Here is a 26,951-nt window from a genome sequence, read left to right on the forward strand (position 1 = left end):
TGTATATCCCTAAACTAAGCTGCACATATGCGTCTCAGCAGATAAAGGGCCGAAGTACTTTTAACATCTGTCGCTTTTGGGTTCAAAATCCTTCGGCGTCATTTAGACGTTTCTTCTTCTTCTTCTTCTTTTTCTTCTTCTTCTTCTTCTTCTTCTTCTTCTTATTTGCCGCTTCCTCCCCCGCGCGTTAATCTTCGTTGGCTGGCTGCCTTTAACCCCCCCCCCTTCCCTCCTTTCATCTCTCCGTCCGTCCGTCGACGAGACGAGACTCTAACTTCCTTTGAACGAGAGCCTGTAAACTTTGTCACTCAAGATGCTCCACGACGTCGAATATACAAGGAAATTTTTTGAACGTTATACGACGCGACGCAGTGAAATATTAATCCTCCGGAGGTTTACCCTCTCGCTCGTTTTTTACTCTTTCTTCTTCTTCTTCTTCTCCTTCTTTGTTTTTTAACCTTTCTCTGATGTCCCTCATCTCTGCTAACAGGCAGGCAGGCACTCTTTGTGAGACGAGAGATTCACCACCACCACCATCGTCGTCGTCATCTTCATCTTCATCATCATCATCACCACTCGGCATTATGCGGGGTGATGTATAGTTTGTTGGCTGCGGTGAGGGGGGAGGGGGGGGCACGTTTCCTGCGCAGTATGAAAAATAGGAAAAAAAAAAAAGAAAAATTAAAAAAATTATGCGGCAGCACCGGGAGAAAGAAATAAGGAGAAGATTGGTTTTGAAACAAAAAAGAAATATATATACGTATATGTATAGTATAATAATAAACTAACAGTTTTGCTAGGTATAATAATGTCTGGTAATCTTGAACAACGTATTTTACGATATAATATACATGAATGAATTAGGGAAGGATGTATGTTGCGTAATAACATTAACGTTTATAATGCACGCACACATCATTTATATATACGTATAAATTTTGTTCCTTTTTTCTTCTTCTTCTTCTTCTTCTTCGCCGAAATTTATCAACAATATTCATTGATACTGATGGTTTTTTTTTTCGTGGTTGAAAACATCGAAACGGTGCTTTTTTTTATTTACGAGGAGGGCGAAGTTGGTAATTATAACGTCGAGCGAACATCGAGGGGAAAAAAATCTTTACCGTGCAATATCCGAATGATTTTTTTCTAGAATTTGACTTTTAAAAATTTTAGTTTGTTTTGTTTATCATTGTTTATCAAATTTAGTAGAAACGAGAGTATTCTAAACACGCATTGTTAGAGTAACGTTAATCTAACTTTATGTTTGTTAATTCTTTTATATTAATTATTTGCTGTTGTTTGTTGTTTTTTGTTTTTTTTTCTCGATCTTTTTCTCTTCTTCCGACAATTTGCATAGTTTTGTTTTCTTTTATCTGCCCAACGTGTCGACTTGGTCTTTGAATTACATTTTTCCACTTTTATCTCAACTTTCGTTTCTCGTACAGATTCGTCTTTCAAGTACACGGGATGCCCAGCGTTGGGCTGAAGTCAGGAACGTTAACGTTAAAAAAAATCTGACTAAAAATAATTTCTCAAAAAAATGAAAGTCGATCGCTTTATGTTTTTAGTTGTTCGTTACATTTTTTTTTTTTTTGGTCAACATCTCACAAATTATCGTAATTTTAACATTCAAATTGTCATACAAACAGTTTAGTTTCTAATTCGTACTTTTCTTTTCATCCACTTGGCTATGCGTTAAAAAGAGGAACGTTTTCTTTCAAATCGTGTAAAATGAATTTTTCCAAAACAAGAGTATCTTTCGATCATCGTCCTTGTTTACGAATAATTTCGTGACACTTCTGCAAAGGTGCGAAGCATGGATTTTTCCTAAACATTCGTCATTACGGTGTAACGTTTATCATCTCTATACTCATTGCTCGACTCAAAACGCTGCTCTGACGGTTCGTAGTCCAGACTGGCGTTAAATTAATGAAACTAATTGGGTGTAATGACACTCGATATTTAAGCATTCCTACACACGTGTAATTTAGTAGATGCCCGTATTGGATTCTCCGTAACGTAGCCACTCGTCCAAAAAAAAAAAAAAAAAAAAAAAAAACAACTCGAAATATCCGCGTACGTGTGTAAAAAAAGCGTCGCAATATCGAAAAAATTAACGCGTCAGGTGTTTTTTGGTTTTTTTTTTTTTTCATCTTTCTCTTCGCTACCACCACGACTGTTTCGTACGGATTTGTCTACTTTTTCAAAAAGTTTGTTATCTCAGCCTTTCCGTTGATACATCTCCACTAGTGATGCTGCAATAATATCCCCCCCCCCCCCCTTTTTTTTTCATTCTTATCTTCACTTTTTTTTGTCCTTTCTTTTCGAATAACAACAACAACAACAACATTATCTTCTCCGATACGCGATGCGGATGATGGTGGCTTATTTTATGCGTTGGATCTACGTTCTTTTTTCTCTCGCTTCTTCTTCTTCTTCTTGTTTTTCTTCTTCTTATTTAACTTCATTCTCAGTTTTGCGAAAGATTCGTTATCATTTATCACGCTGAAGTTTAGAGTAACGTTATCGTAACGACTATTCGGGCTGAGGAAAATACGGTTTTTTTTCCCCCCTCTCCGCGTTTTTGGAATTGTTTGAAATTCGGTGTATCGTAATAAAACAAAATATACTTACTCGTATTTACAAATATCGGCTGTCGCTTCGTTGCTCGGTCATCGTAAAAATGCGAAAATATTGATTTTATCCTCCGGTGTTTCGTTACGATAACGTTATACAACTAACTTCAATCTCGTTTTATCATTTGTATGCCTAGCAATACAGTGTACAAAATTTGACGGATATGCGAAGAAAAAAATTCACGTTAGTTTAATTCAATTTTTTTATTTTTTTTTTATTTTTTTCTTTCTCCCGTTCAATTACCACGATCAATTAGGTCCAATTAAACTAGTAAACTCTCACAGGCAGCGTTATCATCAGCGTCAGTCCGCTTTTCATTGTACGTTTATGTATACAATTATACGTGTATAGAAAAACCTAAACTACAAACCAACCAATTGTTGGTACTGTTGCGTTACGTTCGGTTACAATGCTATTCGTCGTCGACGTCCTCCTCCTCCTTCGTTCTCGTTTAAACTTATTCAGTACGTATGTATTTGTGCATAATATAATATAACCACTGGCTACATCCATACGTACGTACATCATATTATTCTTGCCAACGATTCTCACATTGATGCGAGTACTTTACGCACGTATACCTACAAATTGTGCCTACATCCCATACAGTAGCAGAAGCAGCGGTTGGTTGGTTGGTTGGTTGGTTGGTCGGTCGTTGGCAATGACGATGGAGATGATTGGCCGGAAGTGACGTCAGGACACGCATCGCGACTCCACTATACCTCTGTTAGAGTTTAAAGTTTGACTTGACACACGTTCGGTTCATACTTTCGAAAAATTCAATGTTTCAATTGAAAGTTCACACCGATTGGTTTGAAATTAAAGATCGTTGGTGTAAATCGTTGGATTACTGACAACTTGTGGTCTTAAAATTGATACTAAAACGGTGCGAACTTTTATAGAATATTTTCGGTGTTGGATCTAACGCCGTATTTTGTTTTTTTTTGTTTTAATATCGAACTGTAACGTATATGGTCTATATATCGTGCAGGTTTATTTTACCTGTACCGGGAGAATCTCTCGAAACTTGAAAACGAACCGCGTGTGCGCCGAATGATCAAATCTCATTGGTCGGCGAAACGTTCCCGCGGCGATATTCTTGTCCGCGACGCAGGCGGGCCAACCTACGCAAAATGTCTGCGTTTGAATTTTCAAAGAGCGTGAGCGTCGAGTTCCGACCGTTCTTCGAAGAATCGACTTTCCGCCCCGACGACAAATGCTTCCGAAACCTTTCCGAGTCGCCGTCTCGATTGTTCGAGATCCTAACCTCGAAAATTCGTAGGAACCACGTCGCCGGCGGAAAGAGTTTGACGGCTGAAAACTCGGGTTGGCCAGCCTGCGCGAACAGCCGATAAAACTCGCGCGTGCGCGGTGCATTTTCAAGTTAGATTTGATGGGCAAAATTATTGTTATATCAAATTGATGTATTTCGCGATGTTGTATTGTTGTTTGTTCTCTTTTTTTCACTCTCTTCATCCAATTCACCGTTTTTGTAGATTGTGGACGCGAACCTTGTGTTTGTAACGTAACTTGTAACACGGTATGGATATGGATACGCGTATTTAACAGGGTTACAAGTTAATTTGCCTGCCTGCCGGCAGCTGCGGTTACGGTATAATATATATAGGTATGCAATAACGGAGGTACGCCGGAAACTCGGGAACTTTGACCATTCTGACCGAGGAATTCGATTCGGTACGAATTGCTTGCGGTGATTATCGACGATTGGCTCGTTACTCAATAATTCGTATATTAATACGTATGCGCGTATTTCGAAAACTTTACCACCCGCGTAACGTGTGTAACGCATGACGTTAAAAGTCGTCTGCATCACGCGTCGAAACATGATTGTGTCACTGAATCTTTGCTTACGATTCGCGAAGTTTTAATTGTTAATCTTTCTCATTATCGTGCGGTTCAAAAATTATTTTCATTCGAAAATATTTGCAGGATTTCGCTTATTTTTCTTCCTCATTTATTCGTGGGTTTAACGGATATTTTTATTTACCGTAGTCTTTTTTCTATATATATATATAAATATTTTTTTTTTTTTTAACACTTTACCGCTACCTCATCACGTGGCTAACTTTCATCGATCAAACAACGACTTATGTATGTACGTATTATCGGACGAAACGATCTTATACTACCGCGCGGTATTTCCGGTCAGGGTTGAGCTACCCAATTAATGTAGGTATGCAACGGAAGTGACGACAATCGTTGTCAATCTGCGGCAGTGCTTTCTGTGAAAAGAAATAACTAGGAGAGAAAAAAAAAAAAAAAAATATGAGAAAAAAATGGAGGAGAGAGAAAGAAAGAGAGTAAAGAAATCGAACGAACTAATGAATGAATTTATTATGTTATACATATTAATGAGTCCAATTGCGTACGAAAAGTTGCTAACATCATGCCTGCCGAATTTTCTTTGTTACACTTGGATGTATATTCTTGTTGTCTTTGTTTATTCATTTTGTTTTTCCCATACTTTTCACAGGCTTCTTCAGTATTTTTTTTTTTTTTTTTTTTTTTAAAGAAATTTTCATCGTTCCCGAAAAAGTTTTCTCATTACTCCGCAGCACAATTTCGTACATCAGGCACGACAGAGAGGAAGAATTTTCGAAAACTTTTATTTTATTTTTTTCTCATCCTCTTCTCTATACTTTTGATCAGGCTGTAATTTTTTCTTTCACCCTACCTTTTTTTTCTTCTTCTTGTTCGAAATATCTTTCGAACCTTTTGCCTGTAGCCCCTTTTTTAAAATTATTATTATTATTATTCCTTCTCTTTGTTTCTTTTAATTTTTCGTTCCAAGAGTTTTCAAAATTTTACACTTCATCGAAAAAATTGTCAAATTTAAGTCCATTCGCATGCATATACATATATTTATAATATTCCATACAGTTAAAATTATCCAACATCTCGTATGTTTCTTTATTATTACTCTCAGCTTTGCGGGGGGGGGGGGGGGGGGGGGATGTTGAAAGTTTGATCATTTTCTTTTTTTTTACACTTCGTCTTATTTCACACGTGACGTAACATAACATCATTAATTATTTTACACGTTTTATATTACACGGCAAAGACGAGCTTGAATGAAAAGGTAAAAAAAAGTGTGCGCGTGTGTGACTCATTCGTGAGTTTAACGCGTGATGTGAAATGAAATTGTTTCACCCTTAAATCTTGATCACATGCGTCACATTACACGCATATATTTTGGTATTTAAAATAATTGTATATATATGGATGTGCATATATTTGCGCGAGTAAGAATTGAGAAATCGAACGATCGGAGCAACGAAAAGGAAGTGTACACGAAGTTGCGGGTGTGTTAATTAAGTGGTTGTAATTATTATATCCTGCGTTGTGAATCGTTGAACCCGCATCGTCGGGGAAGACACGCGGTCATTTTATTTTTTCAATCCCCCCACCCCCACACTCTTGCTTTTTTTTCCGTCTCGTCGCGTATTCCCGGTTTTTCAAAATTAGGACACAAAATGCGAAACATACGAAATGTCCGGTATATTATTTTCTTATTCCTCGTTTCGCGGTCATCTCAATTCGCCGTCGCGTGCTATTTTCCGTACGAAACGTGACTTGAGTGACTTTTGGATATTGTTATGTATATATATATATATAAATGTATATATGTATACATGTATGTACGTATGTATATTGTATATATGTATTATGTACAGGCATCGAAGACGGTTCTTCAATTTCCCCTTGAAGTAGGAAATGTTACAAACCCGATTTCGAATACTGCACAGGATACGAGAAACCGTGGCGAACGTTTCGATTTTCCATCATCGTCTGCGATAAACGATTGTTATTAACCGTCTTTTGTCGTCGGGCAGAGAGTTTCGTTTTATTGTCGATCAGAGTGATCACGATTGTATTTTACACAATACGTACTTACGTATTATTATATTACAACTATGATCGGAAGAAGAAGCTTTCCGATCCGTAGGTATTTGGTTTAGGTTTTTTTTATCTCTCTCTCTCTCTCTCCGTTTTTTTTTTTTTTAAACTCGCACGAAGTAAGAGATGAAAAATTACTCGCAGAAATTTATTATAAATGAAAATATGCGAATTTTGCGCGCGCTGCGATCTACTTCTTGTATCATATTATTATTTTGGGTATGTGTAGGTAGGAAGAGTGAAAGAAAGAAAAAAAGAAGAGGGAAAGAGAGGCAGGAAGTTATTCGTATATCGATTGAATAAGTTTATTCTTAGGCAGCTGTATGCATATATATATATATATATATATATATATATATATATATATATATATATATATATATATATATATATTTATGTATATGTGTGTGTGTGTGTGTACACGTATATGAAACTAGTGCGGGTAAAGTAGCAATGATATAAATTATTTATAACGTTCGATCCAATGTTGTATAATATATATGTATATATTATTATTTATGTGTATGCATGCGTGTGTATGTGTGTATAAATCATCTGTTTATAAATGTGCGGTTTACACTGTAATATCGTATAATATAATATAGTTATGTTATAAATAATTCGTCGTAGTATTTTGTTAGAGAGAGAGAGAGACAGAGAGAGAATTTTAAAAGATACACAAAGAATTTCGTACATTATTTCTGGTTGTACAATTATAGATATAAATGATGAAAATTAACTTTGCGTGGGATTTGGGCGTTTCAGGTACACCGATGTTGACAATAATTAAAATCACGTAATTGAAAAGCCAATTGGTTTGAATTGTCTTTTATTATACAGCCCGTTTGTTAAATTAATTATAATTTATCGGCTAGTAATATTATTTCCATATTTCCGACCGTGTTACGTTTTCGAAAGTAAAATCGGTTTTACACAAAATGGCAAAACTGGAGAGGATGAAAGAGCAGAGTTTTTTCAATATTGTATAAAAGATAAGAGAGGCGTATCAAGTTTTTTTTTTTTTGGCAAATAATACCCGCGCCGACTGTAATTTTCGCTACAAATTTAGCAGATTTTAGTAAAAGCTGCTCTTTCATTCTTCTCCGTTTTTGCATACGACAGGTTTGTGTATAATAGAGACGTATAAAATGTACTTTGTCGAGACGAGAAGTTCTCTCCATTCTCTTCTCTCGCATGACGGGCCGCCTGCATGTCATGGCGGATAAGGATATGGAGAAGGAGAAGGCGAAGGCCTGCGTGCATCGAATTATGCATCGGATGTCTGTCTGTTTCATAGGGTTCAAGTCCGATCGTGTGAGGCCGCGATGGTTTTTTACCCACAACGAAGGTCTGTCCCAGATAATCGATCTCACCGACTCGATTTCTTTTGTAACACGTTACACAGTGGGAGAAATTTTTTTGTTTTCTAACTAGAAAAAATTCGGTAAAACAGTTAACGTTAAAAAAAAAAAGTGGTCGAATATTGTTGGAATTAGGAAAAACGAGGCACGCTTAACCGTTTTGCGCCATCGTCGATCCTTTTTTGGTCGTTGAAACGCAAAATCAGTTTTCATTTTCTATCTGGAACTGTATTTTTCGATTCTGGTAAAAAATGAAAATAGTTGACCGGAACTAAAAATTGTATAGATATTGTATATCTGTTCAGCGAGTGAAACGGTCGATCATCCCCTCGGGGTTTATACCTTCGATGTCGTAACTTATACCACCACCACCACCACTACTACTACTACTACTACTACTACTACTACTACTTCTACTACTATTGCTACCGCTACGCGTATATAGGTATAGAGAGGTATATTAATACGTAGGCATAGAGGAAAGCACGCAGCAGCACGCCGTTTAATATTTGAGATCAATATGTAAGGTTGCTCGGCGCCGTTGTCGTAAAGGCGGGGCTCCTCTTCTCTCACCTTCCATCCTTATCCCCCCGTTGCCTTAGCTTTAGTAAATATAATATAAACACGGGAAAACATATATAAAGGGGAAAATTTTATTTCGTAGAATTTGAAAATTTTGGAAAGTCAAAGTATAGAAAGGTCAGAACGTGGAACAGAAAAATTTAGAATCTGTATACGATTCTGTACCGTTTGGCGTTCTGCGTTCTCCGACCTTTCCGATCTCTTACTTTTCCATACTTCGAGTTTCGACAATTTGTTTTTTTCTTTTTTTTTTCCATTCCGTACAACAAGTTTTCGATTTTTTGTTATCATTCTACATTTCAAACCCGCACAATTCCATCCCCTATATTTTTACCTCTTCGTTCCTCAAACTGTGTATAAAAATTGGTGCAGGGAGAAAAAGAAATCTAGTTTCTTACTCTTCAAAACGATACCTAGTTTCTCGTCTTGTGATTCGGCAGAGTTTCCTTTGTTGTTCTTGTTTTTGTTATCGTTGTTGTTCGTCTATAGATGGAATGAAAATTTCTCTCCCTTCACGTTGACGTCGCGACGCGTGCAGGATCGTCGAGCGAAAAGCACCCGGCGTAGTTCGTTCCGTTCCGTTCCGTTCCGTTCCGTTCTCTCCCTTCTCGTTCTCAAAATAGATATTGTAAAGGCGTTAGGCTGGTAGAGCAACCGGCGTGTTTCATGATTCTATGTACGTACGTACGCCGCCAAAGTACCTACAACCTACATATGCATACGCATACATGTATTCACGTGTATGCGCGCACACACACACACACACATATGCATGCAAACATACGCGTACATACTTCCCGTGTGTCAGACGGCGACGGTTTAAAAGCCGATGGTTGATTTTCTGTGCAGCAGAATTTCGCAATATTTTATATCCTTACTTTTTCTTTTATACAATTTTTTTTGCGAAGTTACCGAGACCGATGACCAAACGTGTTTAGCCTATACGTATATACGGTACAGGGTTTTAATAATTTGCACGAATTAATTGCAGGGTAGTTTGATCTGTTTTTAAAGAATCGTTGGAAACAGGTTGAGACGACAAAAGGGAAGAAAAAAAAAAAAATGAAAATAGAAAGCAAGCAGCAACGTCGATGTTGAACGACAAGCCTAACGATTCGTGATTTTCGTGTTTCAGCACATGGTGCAGACAGGCATGGCTGCGCCTTACGGTGGGGGTGTATTTCCCCCGGCTGTAAACGGCGTCGGTGGCGTCGTCGGCGCCGCGGGAACCGCCGGGGATGTTAAACCCCAGCCACCCGTCACGATTAAGGAGGATCCGAGCGGAGCCCCCCAGCAACCGCCGCCTGGGGCCCAGCAGGGGGCCCCGCAACCCGGGGCCCCGCATCAAGCCGCCCCTGGGGCTCCGACGGTCGCAAGTTTCAGTCCACCTCCACCGCCGAACGGCGTCGATCAGCAGGCGATGGTGAGGAAATATTTTACAATTAGTAAAATATCAACGACGAAGAGATGACGATTCTTTGAAACGCGGTTGTACAACCTCGACGCACGAGAATTAAGTTGGCGGTAACGTCACCGTAACGACGACTGTTTAGAAAAAAAAATCTTTTCATCAAATGATCGTTTGAAATTTCGTTAACCACGATGAGAAAAAAAAAAAAAAAGAAATAAAAGAAAAAAGGAAACGGGTCATATTTTGAAGAAAACCAAATCCTTGAAAATCATTCGATAACTTTAATCCTCGTTTACATCGCGGAGATGAATCGTTGTACGTAAATCGTTCCGATCGTTTGAAGATTGGTAGATATAAATTGTAGGAAAGTAGATAATCGTAAAAAGTTCTCGTGCGAAGTTGACCAAAACGATAAACTTGGCGATAAGATGAATAACAAAACAATTTTACGAGCTTTGTAAATTGAATTGCATAATGTGGAATTAGAATTAGAAGTAGTCATTTTATAGTGAAACGTCTCTGGTCGTTTTCCGTAACTTTTTCAACTTCTGATTCTAATTCTAATTCTACGTTATGCAAAAGATTTTATTGTCATTATTGCAATTGTTCATGGAAGTTTAACGTTTCGTTGATTTCATGAGAGAAATTTGTAACGTTGTTTCAGGGCTGAATAAAACGTCGGGACGAAAGTAATCGCGTCTGATTCATTCTTACACATCGTAGAAGTTAGTTCAGAGTTAATACAAACACCCTGTATAGAGATAGAGATAGATATGTGTGTGCGGAGTGCAGATATATATACGAGGTACGAACAACGACATAATTGATCGTAAAGAAGTAACTCGTTAAATATTTACGAGACTCTAATGATTTTTTAAACACTTTCCACGCAATGCCTCCGGAAGTAACGCTGCTCGTGCATACGCAGACACTAGGAGACTTTTTTTTGTCTCTGTAGGGGGAAAAAAAAAAAAAAAAAAAAACAGAAGCGTAAAGCTTTTCTTCCCCTATGTGGAGTACAAGAGTAAAGTTAAGATAACCACTTTTGCACACTGTGTGCATTAGCGATGTAACGAATGTTCGGATTCGCAAAAATATGTGTGATTGTCGCTAATACTTCGTACTTTGTTCATACAAAATTTTAGTCATCATATGAAATAAGTAAAAAAAACATCAGTTCGACGATGAAGTTTTGTTATAAATGTTTGTTACGGTTGAAGGTGCGCGTTGCGTTTAAAGGTCGCAAGCTGCTCGTGTGTTTCGTAATTGTTGGGTTACCTACACTGAGAAAAATTACATTTGTTACGGTAACTAGAAGAATTCAGTAAAACAGATATCGTTTTTCTTTGTTTTTTTTTTTTTTGGGCAAATTACCTACCCCGTATCTGATGCGGGTAGCTCGACCCTACCGATTTTTCTTATTTGTCCTTCGGACTTTGGTGCGACCTTCTAAAGTTGAATCGAAAATGTCGGTACCTATGTATATAAGCGTACGACAGAGCGTCGCGATTCTGCTAATTTGCATTCAATGCCCGTTGAACCTCTTTGTCTGTCAGTGTGTCTGTGTGTGTGTGTGTGTGTGTGTACGTGCTTAGGTAATTTGTAGGGGAATTTGGGAAAGCGACCCTCGTTGACGATTCTCGTCTCTTCGTTCGGAAGGACAAACGTCGATTTTGAAGAGCGGCTGTCGCTTCTTCGTTCAGAGGAAATTAAACTACGGTGGAGATTTATTACAGTACCCTGTACCTGTTGTACGAGTGTTGGTGTGTGTGTGTGTGTGTGTGTGTGTGTGTGGGGGATTGATTAGGTAGGGGAATGAAAATAATTAATCGGTGCCAAGTGGGATTTCTCTTACCGAGTTTCCGTAGCGTACAGGCAATGTGTATAAGAAGGCATCCTAATCACCTGCCATTTGAACTTGTAATCTTGGGATAATTGAATTTAGAACGCCCTTCTTTAATCTACGACGTTTTACTTCCGTCCTCTTTTGCTAAGCGTATGTCACGTGTGTATATATATATACATATTAGGTTGGTTCAGTAAAAAAAAAAAAAAATTTTAAATGTATATTTTTCGTCGCTGCTTCCTCATAAAACTGTTACTTACGATGAAAAACTCAACGTCGATTTCGCGTGGAAATATCGACGAGAATGAAAATGATTGAAAAATTTAATCTTCTTTGAATTTATTACGATGATTTTTGATACTTCAAATTTTTTCCGTTTTAAGTAATAATAAATAACATCGAAAATATGCAAAATTGAAGAAAATATCCGGAGACCTTTTTTTGTACTAAACATTGTTGCCTGTAAAACGGGTCTTTTGGTATTTTTCATTTATCTACCAATGAGATTTAATTATTTGGCGCATGCGCGGTTGATTTTCAAGAGATTCTCCCGGTATATATGTGTGCATACCCATGACGTATTTGAAATGGTTTTACAAAGTTATTCTGGGTGTAACTTCCCTTCTCGACGTTTGGCTGTATAAATAGTAAAAGCTGGATAGGGATGAGGAGAGACACGCGTGCGAGAGATTCACTCGCGATGTAACGGATACTCTGAGAAAAAGAGAAGAGAAGATAAGCTTTTAGCTTGGTGTTAATAATTTAGAAGAATTCTCTTTCGGTTGTGGTTAAAATTTCACGAGTCATATCACATTAATCTCGTCCAGAGCTATACCTTTTTTTTTTTTTATAACAACGATCAAAAGTAACCTACCAACGCTAAAAATGAGACGTTATTATCACACCGGTAATGTTAATGCCTGTCGTAATAACGTTATTATTAATAATATAATAATAATTTTGATCGACAAGGTACAATTGTAGAAAAAATTATATTATAAAAAGACATATCGTATCGTTCTTTTGGCATACCTTCTTTTCTTCTTCCGATCACAGTCGGAGGTGTTTCAGGCGGCGGTGGCGGCGGCAGCTGCGGCGGCGGTCGCGGGGGGCGGAGGGGCCCAACCACAGTCCCAAAATCAGGGACCCGGCGGCGAGGGAAATCCCGAGGGTAACGTCGAGGCTGCGAGTTTGGTGCCGGTAACGTCGGGCGCAACGACGCCGGCAACTGTGACGCCCGGTGCCGACCTCAAGGGACAACCTAAACGGCTACACGTCAGCAACATACCGTTCAGATTCAGAGATCCGGATCTAAGGGCGATGTTTGGGGTGAGGTTTCATACACTTAAGTCGCGTAACATGGACGCGTCGCCTACGTATGCGTGAACATTAGGGTCGTCCTTAAAGGTCTTAAAATCGATTCTACGTAATTTGAATAATAATGTCGTAATTATTTCAGATTTTTATCTCAAGTATAACCAGAGCTCTAAGAAGGGTGGAGTTCAACATTCAACGATTTCAGGGGCACATCAAATGTACCCAACGGATTTAGAGGAAATTTGGTCCAGGGCGGTTTTTTGAGTCGCTGATTACGAATCTGAACTCAAAATTTGAAAATTCGGAACGGCGGATCCGATATGGCGAACAAAAACCTCGAGAGTCAGTTGATATTGCCATATTGGATCCGCCATTTTGAATTTTGTAATTTCGAGTTCGGATTCGTAATCGGCGACTTCGAAAACCCCCGAGTACCGAGTTCTATCGAAATCAAATGACTTTTTGGATTTCGCTCCGCCGTATCGGATCCGCCATTTTGAATTTTGTAATTTCGAGTTCGGATTCGTAATCGGCGACCTCGAAAACCCCCGAGTACCGAGTTCTATCGAAATCAAATGACTTTTTGGATTTCGCTCCGCCGTATCGGATCCGCCATTTTGAATTTTGTAATTTCGAGTTCGGATTCGTAATCGGCGACTTCGAAAACCCCCGAGTACCGAGTTCTATCGAAATCAAATGACTTTTTGGATTTCGCTCCGCCGTATCGGATCCGCCATTTTGAATTTTGTAATTTCGAGTTCGGATTCGTAATCGGCGACTTCGAAAACCCCCGAGTACCGAGTTCTATCGAAATCAAATGACTTTTTGGATTTCGCTCCGCCGTATCGGATCCGCCATTTTGAATTTTGTAATTTCGAGTTCGGATTCGTAATCGGCGACCTCGAAAACCCCCGAGTACCGAGTTCTATCGAAATCAAATGACTTTTTGGATTTCGCTCCGCCGTATCGGATCCGCCATTTTGAATTTTGTAATTTCGAGTTCGGATTCGTAATCGGCGACTTCGAAAACCCCCGAGTACCGAGTTCTATCGAAATCAAATGACTTTTTGGATTTCGCTCCGCCGTATCGGATCCGCCATTTTGAATTTTGTAATTTCGAGTTCGGATTCGTAATCGGCGACTTCGAAAACCCCCGAGTACCGAGTTCTATCGAAATCAAATGACTTTTTGGATTTCGCTCCGCCGTATCGGATCCGCCATTTTGAATTTTGTAATTTCGAGTTCGGATTCGTAATCGGCAACCCAAGTAAAACCCTCCTGTACCAAATTTCATCTAAATCCGTTGGGTAGGTTTGATGTATCCCTGAAAGCGTTGAATGGAATCAACCCTCTTTGAGGCACAGGTTGAAGTTGAGATAAAAATCTGAAGAAATTAGGGAGTTATTTTTGAATTATATGGAGTCGATTTGTGGGGTTAGTGGATTGAAATTCAATAATGACCTTAAGGACCACCCTACTGCACATATTTTATTCTATTATCAAATTGTTATATTATTGAATTTAAAAAACAAAAATTACCGTTCATATACCTATCATGTATTTATTAAAAATTAGTATAGGATATTAAACTATCCGGTCGAGGTGTTAATTCATTCTCGAAACTTGGCGTACACCCGCCACGATATGTTACAAAGTCGCTTGTAATGATTGAAATCCCGGAAACATTTGAAATCTCTTGTAATCATTTAAAATCCTTGAAATCTTTGGAAAATTATTGTAATCTTTTGAATTATTTAAAATCACTGAAATCTTTTGCAATCATTCGAATTCCTTGAAATCATTGAAATTCCCGGAATCTTTTGTAATACGTATTCAAGTAAATATGTGCTTGTCAAAAATTATAAAGAGGTTGATATTATACATTTTGTCACTATTTCTTTATGTTTCTTTTTTTTTTTTTTCTCTTCACTTTATCGTACTTCTCGAACATTCTATTTCAAATCAAACGTACCTTACAATAATCTCTCAAGTTTACGGGGGCTAAATTGATTGGTAAAGAAAATCGGTCATTCTTCTGGCGGATAAATTCATTCATTCAATTTGATAATAACTATCGGAGGAAGAAGAATAAAGTAAACGGAGATAAAAAGAAGAAGTCGAAGTCGAACTCGAGAGCTAGAAGAGATGAAATTATATCTTTGTTCGCCTTTCGCTCCCGGGTTAAGAAAAGAAAAAAAGAAAAGAAATCACTCTCAACGGTGGCTCTATTGTGCCGTCATATAATTCGCAAGAATGATCTTTGCGCGATATCTTTCTCTCGTGCAATTAATAGAATTGATATTATATATACATGTAGATAAAGTTCATTGTTTGCGCATATCGCATGGAATAGAATATTTTACACATGTTAAATCATTAGTGTATTAAATATGTATAAAATTGACTTGACGGAACGCTAATATCTTTGTTTCAGCAATTCGGACCGATCCTCGACGTAGAGATTATTTTCAACGAACGCGGAAGCAAGGTAAGATACTCTCGATATTATTCCTCGCCTATACTCGGCTATGTCCAACTATATTGTATATACATATCCATATATCCATACGATATTGAACACACATTTAATAATACCGATACTGGTTGAAGTTATATACCGATTGACAGAATCGAACAACAAAACACAACGACGTATGATCAATTAACACTTAACACGTCCCAGGCTGAGCCAGTCGCATTTTATGTAATATACAATTAAACATATATATATATACTTACGATGTTTGCATATTGTATAAAATTTTTCCTCTTGCATTTTAATCGCTAAACGGACGCTAATTTTTCTATTTTATTTTTTTCTCCCTCGTTTTTGGTGTAACACGCTGCAGTAATAATTCGCTTCGCTTTGTTCGTTACTTATTGTTCCTATTATTATTTTTTTTTTATTAATCTTTCGTTACTTATACTGTTATTACAATACCTGTAATATATTATAACACTGAAAACGTTACGCGGTGTTTAGAAATCACTATTAATTTATTACGCACTTGTTTCTTATTTCTATTCTTCCTATTATTATTATTATTATTATTATTATTATTATTATTATTATTATTACTACAACTCTTGTACGATTACAATATTTATTTATTTATTTATTTATTTATTTATTTATTTATTTTAAGGTTTCCTTGCTCGCTGTTCTTTTCGTATCTTTTTTTCTTTTGTTTGTTTTTTTTTTTTTTTTTCAATTTTTCACCGCTTTGCCATGTATAAATTATAACCTACGGCTGAAGCGATGAATAAGTTTAACACAAGTATGCTGTAATTCTATCTTTTTTTTTTTTTTGCCTTGTAATCGTGTCATTTCTTCAAACCGAACGAAAAGAAGGGGGAAAAAACAATAACAATAACAATAATTTAAAATTTCTCCTCATTATTGTTGTTATTGTTGTTGTTTATCTCGTTGCTGTTCTTGTTCTTGTTGTTGTTATTATTGTTATTGTTATTATTATTATTATTATTGTTGTTGTTATTATTATTATTACTGCTACGGCAACAGAGAGACGCGATGACCTACCGGGCGTAGATTTGTAAATAGTTTTATTACATAACGCAATCAACGACGATTTAATCTGCCGTTCGTACGTTCGATTCAACGACGATTCGTGTATTAGGTAGAATTTATTTTGCTAGCCAATTATTTAGGACCTAGCGAAGATAATAAAGCGAATTTTTTTTTTTTTACGCGTTCCAATCTCGAGGATATATCGAGACTTGAAACGCGACTTTTCGTGCACAATGTTGTTGTACATCATCGACAGCGGACGTAGAAATTTTAATCATCATCGCTTAAGAACAGGGATGAAAATAGGTTTTGCAATCGAGACGCGAAATCGCGCGAGTTTCATCGATTCGCGCGCCCCGCTTTCGTATAATTTGTACTGGCGAGGCTCTGGGACAAGAGGACGGGTTTTTTTTTTTTCAAATTTTTTTTTTTTTCATGTGTATATACATATATCAATCAATGTACAGTACTCGATTATTTATCTTGTTATGTACAAAATAATTGTAATTGTCAATATGCGAATTTAGAACATGGAATTCGGAGGAATTTTCAAGCTAATTTAAGAAATAACAAGGAAACGCGTGTTATACGTGTTTATTGTTGTAACACGATGCAAGGAAATTCGAGAAAATAATTACGGACACGCGAAAAACGCGAATGATGAGAGATTCCATGTTGAAAATTTGCGACGGATGCTTTTCTATTTTACAGGAAACAAAAACGCAGCGACGGTAACGACAAAAAAAATTTCGTCCAATAATGCCGAATGTCGTTCTTTTATTTTTACCGTTTTCAATTTCAATTTGTTTATTTCCACGGAAATTCAACAGACACATTACAGCGTGTATCACTTTCGAGGTGTAAACATAAAATCTTGGATGGAAAGTTTCTTTTTTTTCGTTTTTTTTTTTTTTTTTTTTTTTATCTCATCCCTCCCGCGTCTCGGCAGCAAAATATGCAAAATAACGAATCTTCGGGACAATTTCATCTGTGTTTGGTAAAATTGTTTTGCGTATTTTATTTTATTTTTTTTTATTTTTTTTTTCCTCTCCCTTTTTCGTATTTTCACGAATACCGCAGACAGAGATTTTTCTTAGTCTTACTGCCGTCTCTTACGAAATTTTGTTTCCGTTGGTTGGAAAAAAAGAAAGAAGCCACTTTCGTCGTTACCGTCGTTGAAGTTTACACGTAGTTGGTAATCGTTTACAGAAATGATTTATCATAAAATATATACAATATACACATATACTTGTGTTATTCGTATATGTATGTTACATATATATTATATACATTATGTATCATGTAGTGTCTACCAAAAACTAACGACGTTCTTATCTTCATTAGTACGCAACGCTTAGGCATACATTTATATTATCATACACACTTACGTCCATGTATATAAATATGATGCTTGTGTCGAGTTTTGAGGGGGCGGCGGGGAGGGAGGGCGTAGAATAAAATGAATCGTCTATACATAGATGTACGTGTATATTGTAAATGTATGTACGCGTAAAAAGTCACCAACTTTCCAGCTGTCTGCACTCTAAATACACACACACATACACACACACACACACACGCACACATACCTTCGTAATTTAAACAAGCTATTGCATAATGATGATTTTTGAAAATGACTCGCGAACGCCGTGTATATAATTAATTAGAAAAAAGAATGATTGTTACGAAAAATTATTTTACACACTTTGTGTGAAATGGAAATTTTGTCGATAGTTCGTTTGGAAAAGTATTCGTCTACACTGAGAGAAATTTTTAGTTCCGCTTACCGGTCAGTACTTGATTATTTTTTATTTTTTAACGCGATCGAAAAATATAGTTCTAGGTAGAAAATGAAAATTAGTTTTATAGACGTTACCGGGAGTTCTAGTATCCGTTACTTGTTCTTTCTCATCGCGATCGCTGTCGCTGTGTTTTCTTGCAACTGTTGCTAAAATTTAACGCTCGTGCAAGAATAAATTGACGATAAAGCCTCGTTTGACTAAAAAAGTAGAGTAAACCTCGGAAACTGATTTCGCGTTGCAACAAGCAAAAAAGGATCAACGATAGCGCAAAATTGTTAGGCGTGCCTCGTTTTTCCTAATTCCAACAATATTCAAACACGTGTTTTTTTTTTTAACGATACCCGTTTTAACGAATTTTTTCAGTTACTTTAACAAATGAAATTTTTCTCAGTGTACGTGTCTACGCTTTCACTGTATAATTCTTACGTCACATTTGCATATAGCATATACACAAACACTCGCGTATGAGAATATACGTACGTGTTCAATACGTAAACTTTACGGTAGTACACGAATTACACAGAGAGACATACATATACAGATGCATACACATAGGTAAATTACATACATATATGATATATTATAATGAATGACCGAAAGCTTCGTCAATGTAAATGGAATGTGGCATCTATTTTTGAATTCGCTACAGCAGCATTTTGTGGCATCTCTAACGTTTGTTTCAAAAACTGTACGAATCGATTTAATGTTGAAATGTAAATCAGGTTATATGCGTAGATACGTAACGATACACGACGATGATTTATCGTTTCGTCAGAATTTGAGATTTACGGTTTTTTCACACTACCGATGTTATTGTATATAAATATATATATATTTTTTTTTATTTATTTTTTCATACATATCGATGATTTGTGTTATTATAACCAATGGAATTTTTCTTTCTTTCTTTTTTCTTTCAATCCCCCCCCCCCCCCCTCTTTTCATTCATACATTATGATATGTTATTATTACCACAGCAATCGTAGTTTGTTTTTTAGTCAGGCTATCGCATTTTTCTATACTCTACATATATTATTATATTACATATCACATGCCTTAAATGTATTTTACATCGTACATAGTTATGTAATATTATAGCCTTCCGCATTCTAGTTTTTTTTTTTTTTTTCCTTTTCTTTTGTCTTACTTTTTCTGTCTTCCAATTCTGCCATTGGTTATACGATATTGATAATATGAGATTTTGTTGTTTAATTCAAAGTTAACCGTAAACTGTAGACTCATTTCACGAACGATCTATTTAAGCATTGCTAACGCCGTTTTCAAACTTTTATTAATGTAACATTCTTGGTAATATGATGATATTGTTATTATTGTTTGTTTTTTTTTTTTTTTTTAATTTTTTTATTTTACTCTGCTTTGTCCGGAAAAGTTATCGATGCGCTGTCCATTTGAATTTGATGAAACTTTTTCAAACTGTCATCTTTCTTGTGAGAAATTGTAATTTTTCAAACTATTGAAAATCGAGAACGAAATCTTGCAATGAGAAGAAAATTGTTTCGCACAAACACGAATGAAGACAAGTCACTATTCACGCATACAAACATAATTACAGGTTATTTATTGTACATACAACAAGCTCGAAACATGTAAGAATTGTTATAGGGATAAATAATAACGAATCGCGATGGATTAGTTTTTTGATTTTTCAAATTCTGCAATCATTTTTACATCGTTCTTTTATAACGCGGTTTTTTCTCGCAATTGTTTTTATTTTTAGAACAACGGTTACTCTTCCTATAATTAGAGAAAATCACACATAATATCATACACGTATAAATCGTTGAGTAGTAGCTGCTGTGCTATCGTGTTACCGTATATATTATAATATTATGTATAATAAATGCTACCGCTGTTGTTCTTCCTTCGCATTGAAATATTGCATTCTCAGTATTATTAACACATTCGCATATAGCGTAATTTCGTATTTCACGATCGTAGTAAAATTTTTAGTATGAATATCAGAATTAAGAAAGAAAGAAAGAAAGAAAGAAAGAAGAAAGAAAATACCAAATAGCAATTGTTAGTATCCTTCCCTTCAATAACTGCTTAGTTTGCATATGTAGGTATTATTACATACGTATGATAATCTATCTTTCAACTTTTATATGTTATCTTATTGTTATACTTGCCGAGAAAATATCCGTTGATTTCCTTAATAATTTCGAATAATATCTCTAGCCTCTGTTGTATTATTGCGATTAGGCACACGCATTATTATAGGTATAATATATATATTATATACGTATATATATTATGCACGCACACGCAGACGCACACGCAACACTTGCAATCGCTGAAATCCCGGTCGGTGCTTTCTAACGTAAGCCTTGATACCTAGTCGGAGAAGTCACGTGAAAGAAAGAAAATTAGACAAAAAACGATCGTACGAAATCGTACAAAGAAAAGAAAATTATACATACATATATATATGTGTATATTGCGTACACGTGTACGATGATGACAATTTGCAGATTCTCATAATCGTCTGTGCGTCATCGGTAACAGAATCATCCGTCGTCTGCTATTGTTCAATCCTCTTCCAACTTCAAATGATCTTTGTTACTTCGTATAATCCCGGAAAAACCTCCGAGTATAGTAAATTTCGGTCGGAATCGTCGAATTTTGATAGTTTTATCGATTTTACAACCGCCATATTCGATCCGCCATCTTGGATTTAAATATTGTAAAATTCCGAATTCAGATTCGTAATCAGCGATCACAAAAACCTCGCGAGTAACAGAATTCAGGACAAAATATTGTGTTGAAATATGTGGGACTGAAATGGTTGATGCGCATGCGCTAGAATTCGACAGCAGTTGTTTTCCCAGGGTGACCAATCGTCATGGATTTTTTTCGACGAATCGTCGCCGTGTATGTAACCTGAAAAATTTTCACAACTCTCGGTGTTGAACGCATGTGACATTTTTTTAGGTTAATTTCACGACGGTTGGTCAGCCTGGCAAAACAACTGTTCTCGAATCGCAGCGTATGCGTATTAAACCGTAACAAATGACGAACGATTCTGTCGATGGATAAAATCACTCCGTTTTAAAGTGTAAATAATTAATTTTACACTTGGTGAAAACGATGATCGTTTATATACGTATATATGTATGTGTAAAAAAGATTGATACAGTTATTTTTGTATATCACATACATACCGGGACAATCTGTTGAAAGTTGAAAACGAACCGCGCACGCGCGAGTTTTATCGGCTGTTCGCGCAGGCTGGCCAACCCGAGTTTTCAGCCGTCAAACTCTTTCCGCCGGCGACGCGGTTCCTACGAATTTTCGAGGTTAAGATCTCGAACAATCGAGACGGCGACTCGGAAAGGTTTCGGAAGCATTTGTCGTCGGGGCGGAAAGTCGATTCTTCGAAGAACGGTCGGAACTCGACGCTTACGCTCTTTGAAAATTCAAACGCAGACATTTTGCGTAGGTTGGCCCGCCTGCGTCGCGGACAAGAATATCGCCGCGGGAACGTTTCGCCGACCAATGAGATTTGATCATTCGGCGCACGCGCGGTTCATTTTCAAGTTTCAAGAGATTCTCCCGGCATGATAGGTCGCACTTCGTTGTTTCTTGATTTGTTATTCGTACACACACGTGTATGGTATATGTGTGTAATATCATGTGAATTGAATATCGGATGCACGATGACTCGAATCAATTATTACCTATATCTACATTATATGCAACTGGCAACTCGCAATCGTAGAATATTATTAGGTATATTATACACACATATAGGTATAATATACATATAAATCGCTATTATATCACGTTATTATGAACAAAAATTACACTCGCACAAAGACATTTTCAGTTATATAATCTATGCATATTTCACATGACTTCAAGGGGTTTAAAATATAATTGGATCGTTTTCTGTTTCGCTGTTTTCTGGTTTAAAAGCAAACAAAAAAATATAATGAAACAATAATCTAGTCAAACAACTGAGTTAGGATACGATGAAGAAATTATTATTCAAATATTTTTAACAATAAATAGAAGTTGGTTAATTGAATAATGTTACCTTTTTCTTTTTTAACGGTTCAAACGGTTTACGCACTTCGGTTTTCTGCTTGTGGTGCAGCAGCTGCGGTTTATACCTTTTGCAGAGAGAAAGAGAGAGGGAGAGAGAAAGAATTGCTTTTGTCAAGATCCGCTAAGTGTACTGGAATTCGTTCCAGCTGTATATTATCACGTGTTTTTTACGATTGCTCAATTGACCGTGACTTTTGCCTGATCGTACCGAATATAACCTATTATACGTTGCACGTCATCAATATACGTAACACTACGTATGTACGTTATACGTATAATCGGTAAAACAGAGTAGCCACACACAAGGAAACAATAGAAAGTCTAGAATTGCCGGGAGATTTTTAATTTGGTAGTGAAAGGAAAGTGAAAATGTATCAGTTTTCTATCATGGGAATTGGAAATGATTTTTTGATGTAACAAGTTTACTTTTTTACCTAGAGAAAAGAAATTGGCTTAAACTTGCGTTTTTTCTACGTTGTTATAATTTTCTTAAATTCGAAGTTGCAATTTTAAGTCGAGCCCAGAGTTAATAAGCCGAACTATTTAGGTTTTAGTAAGTTACTGGAACCGGGAAAATGGGGGAAACTGGGTTTTAGGTTTTGAAAACCTGGAAATGTGATGAAAATTTTTTTTTTCCCAAAACTTTGTGGCCACCCTGTATAATGTATATTTTAGCGAAACGTGCGTTGTTTTTTTTTTTTTTTCCTGTTGTTTTTTGTTGCCTCATTTACTTACTCGCTTACTTTGCACCCTTGGTTTATATCCAAGGTACTCGCCTACTTTCCTCTGAAACACACACGTCTGAATGTAGGCTAATTGTAAGACACGTGAAAAAGTGCAGGCAGGCAACTGCTGCAACTCTGACGGACGGATTATTATCGTTATACATGTACAGTTGACGCTTCACGCTCTCGCGTTATTAAACCGCGATGGCGTGAGATCGCGATCTATACTTGTAACAAGGAAGTATAATTATAATGTGGATATCAGTTTTTATCGTAGAGAAACACACAGAGAGAGAGAGAGAGAGAGAGAGAGGGAGGGCGAGGAAGAAAAACGAAGAGAAAAAGAAAGAGAGCAGTCATTTTCCAATCATTATAATTTACTTTCTCGTTTTAATAAACGCGACCGAGTCTTGGAACGAAAATCCCCGTTTGAAGAGGATCCGTGGGAATGAGAGAAAATAAAGAATAGAACGAAGACGACTATTGTTCATATTTTTTATTTTTTTTTTAAACCTCGTTGTGAGGAAATTAGGAACGAATCGAAAAAGGAAATTATTATTTTCACCTCACAATTAAACAAAGTATCGCGCGATTATGTTTCATTTATTTTTACATCGTAACACATTCGATGTACGAATTCATTCGGTTCTCAAATTATTGTTCGTCTCTTATCTCAAGGTAATACTCGTATATCGAGTCAGTTGAATTCGGTACGATCATGTAAACGAACGCGAAGGAAAATTCGACAGGTTTACGATTCGGGTAAATTTTAACAACACGACACGAACAACAAGTGCACGTAGATTTATACATAAAAATATGACGTGTTGGGTTTTTTTTTTTTTTTTCTCTCTCTCTTCTTGCCGGATAGGCGATTACTTACGTCGTAGGATTTCATCGGCACGCTTCGCGTTACTTTTACCGCATGGATTGTTTCGGCAGTTACTTGACACCGATTTTTTGGAAACCTCTCGCGTGAAACGCCTTTCAAACGAAACAACTTTACGCGATCGCACGATTATATCCTCCCTCATCCAATTTAAGCCTCTACCCACTTTTTTATTTCATTGTTTTTCCCTTCCCACTCGCAACTTCTCGCCAAGTGTATAATATATTTACATGTGTAATAGAATGAGTGGGAAAAAAAAAAAAAAAAAAAAAAAAAATGGACCATTTTTTGGTTTTTTTCAAAATTCAAGACGTCAAAGTTTCAGCTCTTAATGTGTTAATATTTAGATGTGCATAAGCGCGATTTTCTATTTCCCATTTAAATAACTTTTTTTCTATTGTTTTTGATTTTTTCATCAAGTATGGAATTTTATATTTTATACTGATAAGACTGGAACGTTTGTTTGTAGGGAATTGAACGCTCCGCAAAAAAGGTCTCTTGTCGTTTTATGATAAATAATCTATTCTGTCAAAATTTATTCAAGGTCCTTTGTTGAACTTGTTAATTACGTGGAATATCTTTCTTCTTTTTATTTATCGATCGCGAGTTGCTTCTATTTTATTTTTCTGGTCCCTTCCTACGTAGAAAACTGTTTCAACATGCGTGGCGAGAATTGGGGAGAAATTTTCGTCCGAATTTAGTTGAACTTTCGTTAATTTTTTCAGTATAATCAGTTGTCATCGGTATTTTACGCTCTTTTTTCTTTTTCTTTTTTTTTCTTTCCTCATCAACGAATCGTATTCGCAATTCGCGTTACTTTGCCACCCGACGATCCTTTCGTTTAACTTCGTCCGATCATCCTATGATTCGTTTATGTTCCTATTTATCCGATACGTCGAGAGGGCGAAGACGGAATTAATTTTTCAACCCTGTGGGAGGAGTAAAAATCGTTTGCGAGAGTGCTTTTGAAAGTAATAGGATTATTCGGTGGGGGGGGGGATCTATGGAGAGGACGTAAAAGCCGGAGTATAATTGAGTTTCCTACACAATTGAGTGAGAATCACGTCAAGAATATATACATATATATTGATTTTTTTTTTTTTTAAACTTTAATTTTTGCGAAAATTTATGAAGATCTCGGCGTTTGATATTGAAAATATTCATTTTATTAAAAATGATCTCGATGCAATCGAACGGATCAAGTCGGTGTGATCTGAATATGGAACGATAGAAAAAAATTCACTCACGATTAACGAAGTGCACAAAATTTTATATACATTTTATACCGCAGAAAGATACGACAAAATTGCTGGATCGTTTTTTATTTTGTATCACGTTCCTTAGTTCAGTTTCGTCGGAACACGATTGTAAAACGGGTGAAATTCAGACGTTTAACGTTCGTGTAAGCAGGTTGAAGATAGAATATAACCGCGGATTCAGAAAATCAAAACCTCGCTATTCTCGCCTTTTTATACGTACGCAATCATCACACATATGCAAACACGCACGTTCGCAATCAAACACACAGATTAACCGTTTACAATTCACACACGTTATGACACATTCAACAATAACGTCATAGGCATAATAACAAGTGATGAGAAGGCGGTTAAGTGTTGATTGAACCAAAAGATAGAGAAACATGAAACGTGCATCCAAATAATCCCCACCTGTAACGCAAAAATTATCTTCCATTATATATATATGTATGTATATATGCACACATTTATATACATTTACGTGCAATATTTTTTCTCACCCCAGTTATATATTTCACCTTTCACGTTTTCGGAGAACGAGGAAAAATTTTTACACTCGCAAGAAAACTGCGACGAAAATAGGAAAAAATTAGAGAACGGTTGATTTTATTTTTTTTTTTCTTTCTTTCTATTTACCCGTTTGTTAATACGTGGATATATTTTTTGTATATGAATACATGTACGTATACATATATATATATGTATGTATAATGACATGAAATGACACGACATGATATGATTACGAGAGATGATTAATGTGACCATGACCATGATTTTATCATATTTATATACTTATTTGTTGCACGTTGTTTGGTGCGTCTCCGTATATAAAAAACACAGTATGAGGCACGCCTCGCTGTCTCTCCCATTATTCGTCCCTCGCCCATCCTCGCCGTTTGACACGATTTAAAGAAAGGACGCAACTTTCAAGCTAAACTCTCCCCGATCTCGTTGTTCAATCAACGTCGTTATCGTACGTTGAATCATCATGCGTCACAACTCGCAAGCAGTAACGAAATTACCCCTCACACGTTGCGACTAAGACAACGGGACAGAAAAAAAGATTTAAAAAGAAGAAGAAAAAAAAAAAAGAGTCGCGGTGTTTTTTTTTTTTTTTTTCTTCATCCCATTTCCTTTTCCTTATCTTCGACACTCCCTTCGAGTTGTCAAACGAGGAACGGCGCGGCGAGGGGTGTGGAATGGAGGGGTTTTGGGGGGTGGGGGTGGGGAGTACATACGTAACGACAATCATACAGTATCAAATTAATCGTATTAACCGTAAAATGTTATTAATAATGATAATAATGATAATGATAATGATGATAATGATAATGATGATAATGATAATATGATAACGACCAACAGCTATGTATAAAATATTAGAAAAGAGGCAGCGGTGCGCGCGGCAATCTGTAAGTTGAGTTTAATGCATGTTGTTTTGTCTGTCCTTGCATGCAGGGATTCGGTTTTGTAACATTCGCAAATAGTGCAGACGCGGACCGGGCACGCGAGAGACTTCACGGCACCGTGGTTGAGGGCAGAAAGATTGAGGTGTGCATGAATTCTTATACTTATATATAAATACGCATATATACACGCACACACAC

General features: G+C 36.6%; 1 protein-coding gene across 13 annotated transcripts in view; it reads left to right on the plus strand.

The window, feature by feature from the left end:
* The window catches only part of LOC107225027 (RNA binding protein fox-1 homolog 2), a 126,012-nt gene that overhangs the window by 56,307 nt on the left and 42,754 nt on the right, over positions 1-26,951 (plus strand). For all 13 annotated transcript variants that reach the window (XM_046742204.1, XM_046742209.1, XM_046742213.1 and 10 more), the window contains exons 3-6: positions 9,634-9,921; positions 12,812-13,084; positions 15,507-15,560; positions 26,803-26,895. In XM_046742204.1, the coding sequence (XP_046598160.1) occupies positions 9,637-9,921; positions 12,812-13,084; positions 15,507-15,560; positions 26,803-26,895 (705 nt within the window). In that variant the 5' untranslated portion in view covers positions 9,634-9,636. The remainder of the gene's footprint in view (positions 1-9,633; positions 9,922-12,811; positions 13,085-15,506; positions 15,561-26,802; positions 26,896-26,951) is intronic.

The sequence above is a fragment of the Neodiprion lecontei genome, chromosome 5, assembly GCF_021901455.1.
Source record: "Neodiprion lecontei isolate iyNeoLeco1 chromosome 5, iyNeoLeco1.1, whole genome shotgun sequence".
Classification (NCBI taxonomy): Eukaryota; Metazoa; Arthropoda; class Insecta; order Hymenoptera; family Diprionidae; genus Neodiprion; species Neodiprion lecontei.